Source organism: Pteronotus mesoamericanus, unplaced genomic scaffold, assembly GCF_021234165.1.
Source record: "Pteronotus mesoamericanus isolate MK-2021 breed Mesoamerican mustached bat unplaced genomic scaffold, CSHL_Meso_final contig_84, whole genome shotgun sequence".
NCBI lineage: Eukaryota > Metazoa > Chordata > Mammalia > Chiroptera > Mormoopidae > Pteronotus > Pteronotus mesoamericanus.
The window spans coordinates 50,245-66,177 of NW_026555267.1; the positions used below are offsets into that span (position 1 = coordinate 50,245).

Consider the following 15,933-nt stretch of genomic DNA (forward strand, 5'->3'; position numbering starts at 1 on the left):
TTGTTTTGGCAGCCTCTCTGTGTTTGTTTCTATGTATTAAGTTGAGCTGCTTTGGTCCTTGTGGCCTAATGTAGTAGGTGTCCTGTAGGGTCCAGTGGCACAGCCTCCCCTATCACCCAGGCTGGGTTCTCAAGGTGTGCCCTTTGTGTGGGCTGAGTACACTTTCTTCTTACAGTTGAGCCTTGGTTGCTACTGGCAGATCAATGGGAAGGATTTACCCAGGCCAGCTGGCTGAAAGACACCCTCTGTCCCAGTGGAGGATCAGCTGTGTGGGGGAAGGGTGTTGGAGCTCCTACGTGGTCTGTAGCTGTCCACTGGGTGTTCAGGCCCAGGGGTTTCTCAGGTGGTGCAGGCCAAGGTCAGCCCCTATCTGTGTTTTGCCCAGGGCCAACCCTGCCTGAGCTATAAAGCAATCTGAGATGTCTCCTACTTGTGCTGGGCTTGGAGATTCCCAGGCAAAGCCATGCTGTGAATCTAGGCTGGCTGCTGCTAGTGCTGGGCCTGGGGCTCACTGAGGCCAGCTGTTGCTTATTAGAGGCGATTTAGGAAGTTGTGAAACGTGAGCCAAGACCAGCCATTCATATGGAAAAGCACCTTGGGTGGGCCTGTAATGTTTGGGTGGGGCGGAGTCTCTAGGGATCTCCAGGGCAGGTCACACAGTGTTAGCCAGATTGATGGAATCTCAGATATGGCACCAGCTTGCCAGCGCTGTGGATCAGTGGTTCTGTGGGGGGAGGCTTTAGAAAAGAGACAATGGCCTCTGCTTGCCTTGATGCCAGACATTTTTATTCCTCCCTTTATGCTACTGGTGGCTTTCAAGCTGCTACCCCAGTGCTGGAGCTCAGAGGGAGTGAGTCTGAGTAGGCGAGTCCATGTGTGGATTCTTTAAGAGGAACTGCTTGGGGCTCCTGAAGTTTCTTCCACCAATTCAATCCCTGCTGGTTTGTGCAACCAGAAGTTGTGGGGACTTATCTTCCAGGCACTGGAACCCTGGGCTGGGTAGTCTGGTGTGGGGCTGGGACTCCTCACTCCTGAGATACCCCTTCCAAATTTTTATCCCTCACATGTGGGTGTAGGACCAGCCCATTCCACATCTGTGCCCCTGCTACTAGTCTGGGTGGATGTGGTTTCTTTAATTCTGTAGTTGTCAGATTTCCATTTGACTCGATTTCTGATGGCTCTGAGTGATGGTTGTTCTATAGTTGTAATTTTGATGTGGTTGTGTGAAGAGGCAAGCCATGTCTCTCTACACAGCCATCTTGACCAGAAGTCCTGCAGGATTAAATTTCAACCCTTTGTCATGGACCTGAGCATCCTTCATGATATCCTCTGGCCAACCTCTTCAACCAAGTATCTTTCCACTCTCCCCATAAACATCCCCTGCTCCCATGGTAAACTTCTGGAATAGCCACACTCTCTCTCACCTTGTGCTTTATTCATGAGATTACCTCTTCCTAGAATGACACCCATCACTTTTGTTCCTCTCCTCTCTTCTCTCCCTTCTGCCACAATTCATTCCCATCCTGCAAGACTCAGCTCACATGGTACTTCTCCTGTGCTGGCCTGTGCTTAACTTGTGAAGCCAATGAGCTCTGATATCTTCACTCTGATTTCCTCCCTCTGGTTCCAAGTGGTTCCAAGGGGACTGACTGCAAATCCTGAGCTACAGAGAGAGAGATCAGGAAAAGAACTGGGAACACAAAGCCCTCCCTGCAGACCAAGTGATCCTAGTCCCCACTCATCACTCACTGCTTTCATACTCATGCTGCGCCTTCTCTTATCGCTTCCTTTACAAGCATCTATTAAGCACCTCACATTCAAGTTCAGGTATCAGCCCAGGTGCTGGGGTTATAGAGGTAAACAAGTCTGTCCTCCCTGCCCACAAGGTGCTTGCAGACTAGTTGGGGAGACAGACTGAAAAACACTACACAGAGATTATACTGCAAACAGCAAGAGACCCATCTGAAGCTGCTGAGTTTCCAGCCCAGCAGGCAATTAACTCTCTCTCTCTCTCCCCGCTTCACAGAGTCAGTGTGGCTACGAGCAAACACACAGAAAATGTAAAATAATACACATATGACAGACTTAAAAAAATGGATTACTTGAATGTCAAGGGTAAGCCTTCCTTTTATAGATATGGCAGGGAGATAAGTAATGGGCGTTCTTGCCCAGGATGGGGCGTGGTAAGAAAGAACTTTGGAGCCCTGACTGGTCTGGCTCAGTTGGTCAAGCATTGTCCTGCAAAGCAAAGGATCACCATTTAGGTTGCTGGTTGGGGCGCATGCAAGAGGCAGCCCATCGATGTTTCTCTCACACATGGATGTTTCTCCTCCTCTCTTTCTCCCTCCTTCCCCTCTCTCTAAAAATAAATAAATAAAATCTGTTTTAAAAAAAAGAAAGAACTTCAGAAAGGGGTAGGGACTGCAGGGTGGAGGTTCTGACTGTTTGGCACAACAACTGGATAGAAAATGGGAGCCAGGCTGAAGGGGAGGGAGGAAGAGAGACCTGGGGTCGTGGTGGCTGAACTGTGGGAGGGGGCGGGCAGGGCCAGGGCTGTAGGAGAAGCCACAACCTAGAACAGGAATGCAGGCTGGGAAGCCAGACAGGCCTGGGGTTAAATCCCAGCCCCACCAGCTGTATGATCTTAGAAAAGTTACTTAATTGTCTAAGCTTTGGCTCCCTTGCCTTTATTATTATTATTATTATTTTAATTTGCCTTGAGAGGAAGAGAGATGGGGGCGGGGAGAGAGATACCGATCTGTTGTTTCACTTATTTATGCATTTCATTGGTTGCTTCTTGTATGTACCCTGTCCGGGGATTGAACCTCCAACCTCACATATCGGGGACAATGCTCTAACCAACTAAGCTACCTAATCAGGGCAGCTCCTTTGCCTTTAAAATCTGACTAATAATAGTAACCCACATTATAAGGTTGTTGGATCAAATTAGATAAGACTTGTAAAACATTGGGTTCTACACTGGCCCGGGGCACCTGGTTATCACTTAATAAGCAAACTGACAACAACAAGGAGGATGGAAGGCGGCCTGTACACTAAGCACCCTGAGGGTAGGTGCTGTCCCGTTCAAAGCTGGCACATGCTTATTATGTCCTCCCCACCTCGCTGCATGTGCTGCTCTCCCCCATTCAGTGTGCCACCTGCTAAATCAGTGGAGAAGTGAGAGACTCACAGCCAGAGGCACCCCTCTCCTATCTCTGCCACTTTCCAGAGGCTGGGAGCCCCGGGACCTCCATGCCCTGGATGCCAGACCTCTTCTGTGCTCAGCTGCCCATAGGCCCCGAGGTGCTCTGTGGCCTTGGAAAAGGACGAGGTGCAGAATGCTGTCCAAAGCCCATACTCCTATGCTCTCTGGGGCAGCAGCCACTCTGAGGCCAGCAGGGAGGTAGGACTGTCCTCAAACATCCTTCTGTTTCACATGAGTCACTCAAGGAACCTGAGGGTGGGGTGAGGTGCCAGCGATCTATATGTCCACCACGTCCCCAGGGCTGGGCCTCCCAGACTCCTCACACCCTGCTGCACCTTGCCTGCTGGTTCTCGGAGAGAGGCACCCTGAGGGTGGGGCAGGGCCATGCTTCCTGGGATGTCCCAGGGAGCCAGAAACACACAGTTGAAGCCCAGTAAGTGTTTGTTTAATCAAGGGGGAGCCCAGCAATTCCTACAGCCTGAGTCAGGACTCTGAGATGGGAGCCAAATTCCCATGAGAGAGCCCTGAAGAGGCCCTTAGTTCTGCTCTATGAGCCATTTTCAGGGAAGTCTTTTTGAATCATGCTTTAACAATGATTAACGTTACACACACACAAAGTTTACAAAGCATGAGAAACTATATTAAAGCATGTTGTAAACCGTAAAGAGTTTTATACACCTAGTATGTTTATTTATTTAAGTGTATAAACAGCAATACCTTGAGATAGTCAGGATAGGTGCTGTCTCCGCGCTGAGGAAACTGGCTGGCAGAGAGGTTATGGAAGTGGTCCAAGATCTCTCTGGGCAGGAATCTAGATCTTCTCACTGCTATATCACACCACACAGTTTAATAAAAAATTTACTGAGCCCAAAGTGCCATGCTGGCACCGAGGTGGGGGTCGTTTAGAAAGAACCAGGCAGAGCCTCCTGGAAGAGCTAACAATCTGGAAGGGGAGAGGCGCAAAACGGCACACTCAGCCCTGTGAGATGCCAGGAATCTCTCCTCGTTCTACCCACTTCTTGACGAATCTTATACCCTCCCTCAGCCTCAGCCACCACCAGGACCACAGATCAGTCAGGCCGTGGCTCTCCAAAGCTGTATCCCCAGCCGCATGGCTCCACTGAACTCTAGGGCTATAGCCCCCAGTGCCTCCTGCACACTTCCTACGTGGGGTCTCCAGCGCCACCAACTTTATGAGTGCAAAGCTGAGATTCCCTCTTGCCAGCACCTGCTCAGCATCCTGCATCCCCCATCCAACCATTTAGGTGTCAGGCCTCCTCGTCCCCCGCAATGAATTGCCTAGTACTGCTTATTTTCCTCCAAAACATCTTCAAATCCAGCCCTTTCCCTCCTCCTCAGACCTCTCTCCTAGGTCAGGCCCTAACTTCCGTCTAATAACCTCCTGACAATCTTATCTCCCATCAATCCTTCCTCCTTGCAGCCAATCTGTACAAGTCCCTCCCTGCCTCAAACCATTAAAAACCCTTCAATGGTTCCTCTTTGCAGGGGTGAAGTCCAAGTTCTTTAATGAGACTCCCTACGATCTGGCCCTTCAACCTCGGTCTCTTCTCTAGCCAATCCATGCCTCACACCTTTTAATGCACACAGGCCAGACTGCCTGCAGTGCCCTATGCAGTGCCCTCTTGAAATTCATATTTTTTAGCAAGGGCCTTGCATTTTCATCTTGCCCTGGACCCCACCAATTATCTTGCCAGTCCTGCTGCCTGTTTTTCCCAGCACCTCTCTTGCAGTTTGTGACCTCCAAAGCTTTGTCTGTACAGTCTCTTCCACCTGGAACACCCCTCCCTACATCACCCCTGCTTCTGTAGCTCTTCCTTTAAGACTCAATTTATGTTTTATGTTTGCAATGCCTCCCTTGACACTCTTCCATCTCCCCTACCCTATAGACATGTGGCAGGTGCTCAACACATGTCTATTAGATAAGCTGAATGGGAAGGCGAAGTGTGACAAGTGTCACAAGAAACCTACTACAAGAAACTACAAGAGGGGAACAAGGCATTTTTAATGGCCTCCGGGTCGCCCCGTCGGCGCTAGGACCCTGCCTACAGACGCGTTAATCCACGCCCAGAGAGCTCCAGGCAGCAGCAACCAGCTCTCGTGTGCCGCCTGCCGTGACCGCGCCGCCACTGCAGCCCTTCCTTGGCGCCCCGCCCTTCTCGGGGCCTGAGCCCGCCTCGCCTCTCTCATTGGCTGTCTCCTGTTCTCCCGCCCCTCTCGGGGCTCAGCCATTCGGAGCCTTGGGGTGGGTGGGGCTTGTAGCCGGGGGTGGAGCGAGAGCCCCGATTGGCTTTGAGGAAAGCGGCGACGTGGCCGGAGGAGGCTGGTTTGTGCAGAAACCGAAGCTCTGCCACCCTGGCGTTGGATTGGTGGTAGGCGGGGCGTGCCTGGGTCGTCGGCCGGAAGCAGAAGTGAAGGAAAGATGCAGGTGCGGGAACGGGAGCTGGGGAAATGGGGGTACTCCGCGACCCTGGGACTGGGTTCAGTCCATCTGTCCCTGACCCGCCTCCTCGGCCACCATCCCCGGGCTTGCGCAGCCCTCCTCGGCTACTTGTTCTGGCTCCGCAGGGGGGCGGTTGTGCTCTTGAAATTAAAGAGCGAGCGGCACGCCCCCTCCCCTCGCTCAAGCCCCACTGTCGTGTTTCCCTGCAGGATCATCAGCACGTGCCCATCGACATCCAGACCAGCAAGCTGCTCGGTAGGACGGGGAGTCCCCGCAAAGCCATCTCTCAGGGGGAGTCCTGGCCCCTTACCCCCTGTCGTCAACAGCTGAGAGTCCTAACGCCCCAAGGCCCCTGTTAAATCGCAGGCCACTCATCCCGTTCTATGCCCCCATCTGTAGCCTTACCTGCCTCGCTAATAGGAGCAGGAAGTCACCATATATAGTCTGTACCTGACCTGCATTTTCTACTTGTAACATAGCATGTGTTCTCAAACCTCCAAGACAGTCATCAACTAAATGGCAGATCTGAAATTGGAACTTAAGTGTATCAGGCTCCAGTGTCTATGCTCTTTGTATTAAGCAGGAAAAAACTCTCCCTCTTTTCTTTTTAAAAGCTTCCATCTTCCCTTCACTTCAGGAAGAAGAGGGACATAGAACCAGTTGTAAATAAAGACCTTTTAGTGGCCAGGCCATTTATCTCCCTGCTGTCTGTATGTGATCTACCTAAGTCCTTCCCAGTTCAGGGCCAGGGAAGGACCTGCTCATTCTGACCCCTCTAAGGGCAAGTGGACTGCTCCTGGGTTTTAATTTTTTTTTTTTTAATTTATGGATTGATTTGAAAGAGAGAGGAAAAGTGAGAGAAACATTGATTTGTTGTTCCATTTATTTATGCATTCGTTAGTTCTTGCATATGCCCTGACCTGGGATCGAACCCACGACTTTGGCATACGGGGATGATGCCCTGACCAACTTAGCTACCCAGCATCTCCTCAGTTTTTAAATGCTCATTGGATTACTTGATTTGATGCCAGTTTTGCTGTTTGACTACCTCATTCCTTTGCTTCTAGTTCTGTGACATCCACAGAATTTTTCTTTCTGAAAATTTTAAAGGAGTACAGCAGAGGGAGTATAATGATAACCAGAGTTTGACCAGTCGGCAGATTTATTAACCAATGCAAGGTTCTGAATTTACTGCTGTGGGCCATTTAGTCAGGGGCCACTTAGTGGAGCTTCTTTAGCTTCATTTCAGATTTGTCCCATCTCTTTAGCACATGTGTGCTCTTGGTGCAGGAACTTGTCATTGGTCATGAAAAGCACAAATAAAACAACAATCATTTGTTGAGGGATTGCTCAATACCGGGTGCATTGTTAGGCACTTGGCATTGTAAAACTGAAGACCACTAAGATTTATTGAGTCCTCGTCATGTTCCAGGCACAGTTTTCAGTGTTTTACCTACATTTTCCCTTACACGCAGTATCTATTATCCCCATTATTTTTTTATTTTTTATTTTATTTTTTAAAAGATTTTGTTTATTTGCCCTGGTTGGTGTGGCTCAGTGGATTGAGTGCTGGCCTGCAGACTAAAAGGTTGCTGGTTCGATTCCTGATCAGGGCATATGCCTGGGTTGTGGGCCAGGTCCTCAGTTTGGGGGCATGCGAGAGGCAACCCAGGGATGTATCTCCACATTGATGTTTCTCTCTCTCTCTTTTTCCCTCCCTTCTCCTCTCTAAAAATAAATTTTAAAAAATGAAATAAAATGAATATAAGTGAAGTACTAAAATGAAATACATGAATAATAAAAATGAAATAATAAAATGAATTAATAAAAATGAAATAAAAATACATTAAAAATGATTTTTAAATGTATTTTTAGAGAGAGGAAGGGAGGAAAAGAGGGAGAGACACATCAATGTGTGAGAGAAACATTAATCGGTTGCCTCTCATACATTCCCTGACTGGGGACTGAATTCCCAACCCAGGCATGTGCCCTGACCGGGAATCGAACTGGTCAGGGCTTTATTATTCCCCTTTTCATGTGGGGAAACAGGCACAGAGGTTGAGACTTGCTCAAAAATGTTGATAATTAGAAGCCAGGGCCATCTGACCCACAAAGTCCAGCTGCTGGCTCTGCCCTGCTGAGGAAGCATGCCCGGCCCCCAGTCACTCATACCGTCCACTAAACACGCAGATCTAGGCCTAGATTCCAGGAGGTCAGCCATGTTGGTATTCACGTGTCTAAGGTGGTACTTCTCTGGTAAGAATAGACCAGTGTTATGTAGTCTTCAGGGCGCTGTAGGAATTAGGGGCTTTGCAGTTGTTCATTCATCCAGGACTTGGCATAACCGTCCTGTATTTTCCATTGTCATTGTTAATCCCAGCCCTGAGGAAGTGGAAGTTGAACAGCATCCTCTGTCAGGAAAGTTATAATTACCCCTGGAAGCAAAAATATTATGGAGAATTTAGAGCGGTCAAAAGTGGCACTTTGATGTCAGGACCAATTTAAAGTTTTTCTTTATCCCTGTGTCCAGGTGATTGCTCTCTGAAGTCAAGTTGCCAAAGTCTGTTTAGCCCCAAGCATCCCTTCGGGCCTGTCTTGCCATGACCCCCATACCTTAACCAGCACGAATGCAACTTTCAGCCACTGTCTTAGCGTACTTCACTTGAATTAGAGACAGAATTTTGACCGTGTGAATGGGAACGCAGTGATTTGAGTGTTTCTCACATAGACTGGCTGGTGGACAGAAGGCACTGCAACCTGAAATGGCAGAGTCTGGTGCTGACGATCCGAGAGAAGATCAACGCTGCCATCCAGGACATGCCAGAAAGCGAAGAGATTGCCCAGCTGCTCTCGGGATCCTGTGAGTGCGTTGGGGCTACATTACAGGAGCCCCCTGCCACTTCCTTGGAGTGGTCTTTATCAGCTGAGCGGCTCCCCTGCTGTTTAGTCACAGGGCTGATCCCTAGAGAAAGAGAGGTTTTGTTTGGGGTATAGATGCTGGTTCCTTCCAAAACAAACTGATGAAGGGGAGAGCTGTGCATGATGGGAGAGCGATGCATGCTTGCATTTCTGGCGATACATGAGTCAGCCATGTGCACTGGCCAGGGCAGATGGGGAAGACACTGGAATTCTCAAAGTCTTTGCTCTTCCTTGCTTTCCAGACATTCACTACTTCCACTGCCTAAGAATTGTGGACCTTCTCAAAGGCACTGAAGCTTCCACAAAAAATATTTTTGGCCGGTACTCTTCACAGCGAATGAAGGCAAGTGTGGGCGAGGGTGGTGATGGGATCGGAGCCTCTCTGGTCTCTCGGAGGATACAGTGGAGACGCCTACATGGAATGTTTCCTGAACTTTCTCTCCGTCCCCATAGTTTATGCCAAAAGTAGCTCCAGCCCCGGGTTTACATTTCAGACCTGCTGCTTTGGGGATTGCTCATTGGCGCCACACTCTTAAAATAAAGTGGGTGGTCCAGCCAGTGTTACAAAGGAGGACAAGGCATTTGTGTTTGATGTGATGCGAAGACTGGGAGAGCTTCCCCTGTTCAGGGATTGAGCTGGGATGTGACTGCTGAGTACAGTTCTGACTCACTTCCTGTGTCTCTTCTTCCTCAGGATTGGCAGGAGATTGTAGCACTGTATGAGAAGGACAACAGCTACCTAGGTAAAGGGGCCCCGCCTGGGCGCGTTGGCATCCAGGTCGCCACTGGGAAAGCCCACCCCCACGGTTCTAGGACACTAGGCTTCTAGGAGGCACAGACTGTATGGGGAATGAGTCTGGGCTGTAGATATTTGCAAGGTGGGAAAATAAATTCCACAAAGAGTGTTGGGAGGAGGACCAGGCAGGTAGCGGGTATTGCCAGGCCTGTCCCAGCTGGTATGTGCGAGTTCTGTACCACTGACCTCTTGATAAGGTGGAGTGTGGAGCCCCCTCCCCTCTGCACCCCCATCCTGTACTAGGCAGAAGAGGCATGGATCATCCTTGGGGCCATATTGGGTGCCTGAGAGAGTAACTGAAGGGCTGATTGTAGTTTGGGTGTGTTTTCTAACAGTATAAATAATAATAACAATAGCTAATATTTACTAAGCACCTACTAAATACAAGGAATTATGCTTGGCATTTTATATGGATTCCCTCTTTTAATTCTCATGGTAAATATTACTGTCTTTGTGGTACAGATGAAAATTGGATTAGAAAGGTTAAATGACTATCTTAGGTTCCACAGCTAGGACAGGGAGGAATTTGGAGGCCACCCCTTGCTCCTTGCCACCAAGCCAGCATATGTGTGTGCCTGTCCTGGGGCATGCATGCCTTATGGTGTGGGTGTCTAAAGGGAATTTCCTGGGCCCTTTTCAGTGGAACTCTCTAGTCTGCTGGTTCGGAACATCACCTATGAGATCCCGTCGCTGAAGAAGCAGATCGCCAAGTGCCAGCAACTGCAGCAAGAGTATAGCCGCAAAGAGGAGGAGGGCCAGGCGGGGGCCGCGGAGATGCGGGAGCAGTTCTACCATTCGTGCAAGCAGTACGGCATCACGGTGAGCTGGAGCGGGGAGCCCCTGGGGCCTCCGTCCGTCTTCCGGGCCAGCACCTTTGCGTCTGGGAAGGGCGTCCTTCTCAGCCTGCTTGTGCCCTTTCTGAGCATTTCTCTCCTGTCTCCAGTCTTCGCATGTTTACTTGAATCTGTTGGACTCCGTTCTCGTCACTGTCTTAGCACACTTCTTTGATTCTCTCTAGGGGGACAATGTCCGAAGGGAACTGCTGGCCCTGGTGAAGGAGCTGCCGAGTCAACTGGCCGAGATCGGGGCCGGGGCTCAGTCCCTGGGGGAAGCCATTGACCTGTACCAGGCCTGTGTGGAGTTTGTGTGTGAAAGGTAAAGAGGACATTGGCTTCTCTGTAGCAGGGGGAAGAGTTTGCCTGTTTTCCCTGGCTCTTCTCTCTTCCCCACTTGTATTTTTCCCACATGATACTTGAGTTTTATTTTGCACACTTGAACCTGTGAGAGCCTTGCTCACCTGACCGTATGGTCCAGGCCAAAGCCCACTGTTGGCTTCACAAGCAGGCAGCAGGAGAGTTGGTTGTGTGCTCTGTTGTAGCCCTGAAGCGCAGGTGTTGCCGATGCTGCGAATTGTGCAGAGGCGGGGAAACTGCACAGTGTACGAGTGGAGGACGGGGACAGAGCCCTCCGTGGTAGAGCGGCCACACCTCGAGGAGCCTCCTGAGCAGGTGGAAGAAGATGCGGTAAGACAAGCAGAGGGAGAGCTGCCCCCGCCCCCCAGCCCACACAGCCCAGCCCCTCACACCTGAATTCAGAGTCCCAGAGGAAGAAAGGGGGGTTTGTGTGAGAGAGGCTATAGGTGGGAGGGCCCAGAAGGCCCTACTCCTTTATTTCTCTGGCCTTCTTGAGGTCAGGGTATAGGTGAGTGCTGGAGGGTCTCAGCCGGCTGGTTGGCTTTGAACTAGGAACTCTTCAGTCCCATGAGCTCTCCGAAATGGGCTGCCCTTTGGGGAGTTCGGAGGCCACTGTGTTTGAACCATGTGCTAGCGCTCCCTACAGAAGCGGCTGGGGCCTGTGGGAAGGCAGGGCCCTTTTTCGTCACCCACCTCCTGTGAGCCAACTTTTTTTTCTCTTTCTAGATTGACTGGGGTGACTTTGGGATGGAGGTGGCTTCTGAAGGGACTGACTCTGGCATCTCAGCCCAAGCCGCTGGAATTGACTGGGACATCTCCCTGGAATCGGACTCAAAGGTTAGGATGGCCTCTTGGTCCGTCTCTGAGGACTTTTTGTGATGACTGCTTTAGCGAGAAGGAAAGTATTGTCTGTGTCTTTAAAGGTGTGACTCGAAGTTCATCGCCCTCAGACCAGGTGTAGTGCAGGGGGAGACAGGGATCCCAGAGTGACAGATCAGGGTCTTGACCCCCCTTCTCCTGATGTTTGGGACAAGGTGTGGAGGTGTTGGCAGGTGGTAACCCTCCAAACAGGGATGAGGGTGGCAACATACATGGGCCCTCTCTGCCACATTTGTCACTTACCTTAGGCTGCATGTCCTTCATGCAGTTGAGATGCGCAGTCATTGAACCTGCTGAGGGCTTTGGTTTATTCCGGCTCCCTTTGCTGGGGAAAGAATGCAACACTCCTGGGGTTCTTTGCTCTCCACCCAGGAAGCTGGGGGTGATGGGATAGACTGGGGAGACGATGCTGCTGCTTTGCAGATCACAGTGCTGGAGGCTGGAACCCAGGGTAAGTGCCCAGGCCCTTGCCCAAAGGCCCCCGTGTCTCTAGACAAGAAAAAATGCATTGCTCAGACTGGGCTTCTCACACATTTGAATATTTTGAGGAGGATGTGAAGACAGAGACTCCTTAAAATTAAGCCTAGAGACTCTTGACGTTTTGGAGACCAATGTGGGCCAGCCGTTCTGGGGTCGGGGTTCCGGGAGGGCTGACAGGCCCTTAAGCCAGACCCGCACCCGCCGAGAGGCTGTAGCAGTGATCTGAGCCACTAGAGGGCAGTGCAGGATGACACTTCACCTCCCGCCCACCAGAGCAGAGGGCCGGCCTCTCCACTCCCTGGAGCCCAGCTCTATGGTCCTCAGGCTGGGGGTGGCCCCGATGCCTGATAAGGGCTGAGACACGGGGACGGGAAGCTTTCCTCCTTGGATTGGAACAGAAAGTGGCTTTAGTTCAGTGAATCCATGTCCACATTAACCCACCAGGGCTTCTCAACTTGGGGGGCGGGTCTCCTCCGGTCCTTAGTTCCTTCATCGTTCCTCTCTCTTCCTGGCAGCCCCTGAAGGTGTGGCCAGGGGCTCAGACGCCCTGACGCTTCTTGAATACCCCGAGACCCGGAACCAGTTCATTGATGAGCTCATGGAGGTAGCTTCATCCCCTGGGCAAGGCGTGGGGGGTCCTGGCACCTGCATGGGTGGCATCGCTCCAGACACCTGACCTGATTCTTCCTGCTTCTGTGAAGGATACCAAAGGTCTCCTTGTTCTGGAACAGCGACATCACATATTATCAGGATGCCCCCCCATTCACCCAACTGGTAGTATGCACTTTCTGACCCCTGGCACAGGACCCCCTCACATGCCAGGATTCAGCAGGGAGTAAGACGGTCGGAGCCCTTGTCCTCCTGGGGCTTATGTTTTAGTGGGGAATGCAGACAAGAACAAGGTAAAGTAACATATGCAGTATGTTAGGCGTTAACATAAGTGCCGTGGAGGAAAAGAAAGCCAGGAGGGAGATGGGGCTTGTTCGACTGCAGGCTGTATGGTGGGCGATCAGAGAAGGCCTTGTAGCAAAGGTGGAGCAGTGAGTCAAGACCTGCAGGGGTGCAGAGAGAGCCATGCCGAAGTCTGGCCAAAAGGCTTTTCTGTCAGAGAGAGCAATCACAGAGGCCCTGAGATGGCAGAGAGCATGCCCAGCTCATCTGATGAACAAGGAGGCCGGTGTGGCAGAGCTGGGAGCTGGCGGAAGCAAAGGAGATCAGAGCGGTGGAGAGTCTGAACTCTGGCTTTTGCTCTGAGTGAACTGAGAAGCTGTTGGAGGTTTGGAGCAGGTTTGGAGCCACACGGTTTCATTTGTGTTTCAATACTACCCCTGTGGCTTAGGTGTCGAGCAGCCCCGAGTAAGGGGCCAGTGTCCTGGGACCGACTTTGTGGGGCTGGGAAACTGGGGGCCTGCGCTTGTTGCTCTCTGGGGCTGTTCCCTTCCCAGTGGCCTGCTGGTTGGGGAGAGCTTTGTGAGAATCCTTGTCCTCACCAGTCCTATCCTCTTTCTGCCCAGAAAGCTTCCTCCTAGCCTCCCTGGGAGAGGGGGATAGGAGGGATCAAGTTTCCAGGGTTGACTTAGGGTGACAAGATAATGTGGCGGGGCCCTGGCTTGTGTGGCTCAGTGGTTTGAATGCCAGCCTGCTAACAGAAAAGCGGCCAGTTCGATTCCCGGTCAGGGCATAGGCCTGGGTTGTGGGCCAGGTCCTGATTTGGGGCGTGCATAGATGTTTCTCTCCCTTCTCTATTTCCCTCCCTTCCCCCCTCTCTAAAAAAAATATAATCTTTGGGGGTGGGGGGAAGATGTGGCTGGTTCTCAGATTCTTCAAACCCTTTCTCCTTCCAGGGCTTCTCAAACATGGCTTCTACGCCCTGTGTCTCATTCCTCCCACGGAAAGTACCTTCATGGGGGCTGAGCAAATCCTTTGAACCTCTCTATTCTCAGTTACCTGATCCATAGGCTGGGAGGAGGCCGCGGGGCCTGGGGCCAGGTGGGGCCTGAGATAGAAATGGGAGACCAGAGAGTGACAGCCGCGGCTACCCCCAGCTCTCACATTGGAGTTGGCGCGTTTCCAGCAGTAGAAGCGTTCAGAAGGAAGAACCCCTCCTCACCCAGAGTCTAACCCTTACATCTCAGTCTTCATTTTGAGCACTCTGAGGGCTTAGCCTCTGAGTTGTCTTGATTTGAACCAAATCCTCCTTGGTCCTCAGCTGGAGATCTTCTTGTCCCAAAGAGCAGTGGAGATGAGCGAGGAGGCAGACGTCCTGTCCATGAGCCAGTTCCAGCTGGCTCCGGCCATCCTGCAGGGCCAGACCAAAGAGAAGATGGTTGCCATGGTGTCAGTGCTGCAGGATCTGGTCGGCCGGCTCACCAGTCTTCGCATGCAGCACCTGTTTATGATCCTGGCCTCACCAAGGTCTGGCTTTCCTCTTGACATTGGGCTGTTCGGGCACCTCATGCAGGGTTCCACCATCTTGAGCAGCCCTGACTCCTTGTATTCATCTTCTCTGGGACCTCTTAGACCTCATTCCATAACTGTGTCCCAGCTGGGGACACAGATTCTCTGTGGGGCAAGAAGGGGTGATTTGATGCATGCAGGCAGAACCTGCTCCCCAGGAGGAGAGGGGAGCCAGGAGTGGTCACCCTTACAGAAAATGGTGGAAGGATGAGGCCCATTAGGGATCTGATTAGTGGCACTCGCCCAGCCGTCGAACAGGAATGCTCAGGTTTCACGGCTATACCAAACACCTGCCTTAATGCCCTGCCCAGGTATGTGGACAGGGTGACTGAGTTCCTCCAGCAAAAGCTGAAGCAATCCCAGCTACTGGCCTTGAAGAAAAAACTGATGGTGCAGAAGCAGCAGGAAGCACTTGAGGAGCAGGCAGCTCTGGAGCCCAAGCTGGACCTGCTGCTAGAGAAGACCAAGGAGCTGCAGAAGCTGGTAAGACAGGAAGGGGAAACCCACCATGGGGAGGACCCCCAGTTTCCACAGAACAAGGCCCCTCGGCTTCCCGCGCACTTGGTATCGCTCTCTTTCAGATTGAAGCTGACATTTCCAAGCGGTACAATGGGCGCCCCGTGAACCTGATAGGAACCTCTCTGTGACGCTCTCCATGTTCTTCCTGCTCGTCTTCTGAGCCTTCAGGACGGAGCAGGGCAGCCAGGGCTGATGTCGTGGGGTCTTTCCCGGCAGGAGAGCAGGCTGACAAGGATGGAAGGCCACGTGTTGGAACCTTCGCCCAGATGGCGACCTTGGCGCTCTCTGTACTTTCTGCTGGAAGCTGTCTTGATGGGCCCTGTGGCCCGTTGGCCTGAACGAGAAGCTTCTGCTGCTTCTCGTTATCTAGTTGGACTTAATAAAGGAGGAAGAGCCTCTGGCTCCATTCCTGACAGTTACTGCTTCTCTGGGCACGGAGTGGAGGCTGCGCACCTGTCTGCATGGGGTTCTCGATCCCTGTGGGCTCCCTGGCCCATTGGCTGTTCCTGTGGAGACCCAGGTTAGGGACTTCTCCCTGGTGGTGTCAGGGAGGGCCCAGATTAGTATCTACAAATGGCTCCGCCACGGGTTCTCAGGTCTCTGAGTCAGTTGGGCCCCTTTCTCTCAGCCAGGCCCAGCCTTCCCCCACTCAGGTCAGCGGCCCAAGAGGAGCAGTCAAGTGGCGGCCTCGTTGGAGCCAGCAGAGCTGTATTTCCCTTTTAATCACAGGTTACCAGCAGGCAGAGGGGAAATGTGGTTTGGGGAGGAAGGCTCTGATGAACAAGGTGGAGACAGGAGTTGTCACCTTCACTAGCTGCCTGTCCACTTCCTGCCCGTAACTGGCTGCTCCGTGATTGGGCAGAGCCCACCCCAGGATAGCACCCCTCTCCCAAGCCACCTACCCATCTCCGTTTCCCAGGAAGGGTAGGGGTTGGGGGTGGCCGGCAATTCGATTTTAATTTCATAGCAGAGCAGTTGATTCATGGCTCTTTGTCGCTGGCGTTGACTCCCGTAATGACTTTCC

At 51.8% G+C, this 15,933-nt stretch overlaps 1 protein-coding gene across 1 annotated transcript; it reads left to right on the plus strand.

Moving 5' to 3' along the window:
* The first annotated feature begins 3,252 nt into the window (after positions 1–3,252).
* CDK5RAP3 (CDK5 regulatory subunit associated protein 3) lies at positions 3,253–15,353 on the plus strand. The gene is made up of 15 exons (XM_054585494.1): positions 3,253–3,331; positions 5,521–5,651; positions 5,876–5,921; positions 8,395–8,526; positions 8,828–8,928; positions 9,280–9,328; positions 10,022–10,200; positions 10,400–10,536; positions 10,760–10,904; positions 11,301–11,411; positions 11,826–11,904; positions 12,449–12,537; positions 14,143–14,348; positions 14,702–14,873; positions 14,972–15,353. The coding sequence occupies exons 1-15, from the start codon at positions 3,253–3,255 to the stop codon at positions 15,035–15,037; spliced, it is 1,722 nt and encodes a 573-aa protein (XP_054441469.1). The 3' UTR covers positions 15,038–15,353.
* The last annotated feature ends 580 nt before the right edge of the window (positions 15,354–15,933 follow it).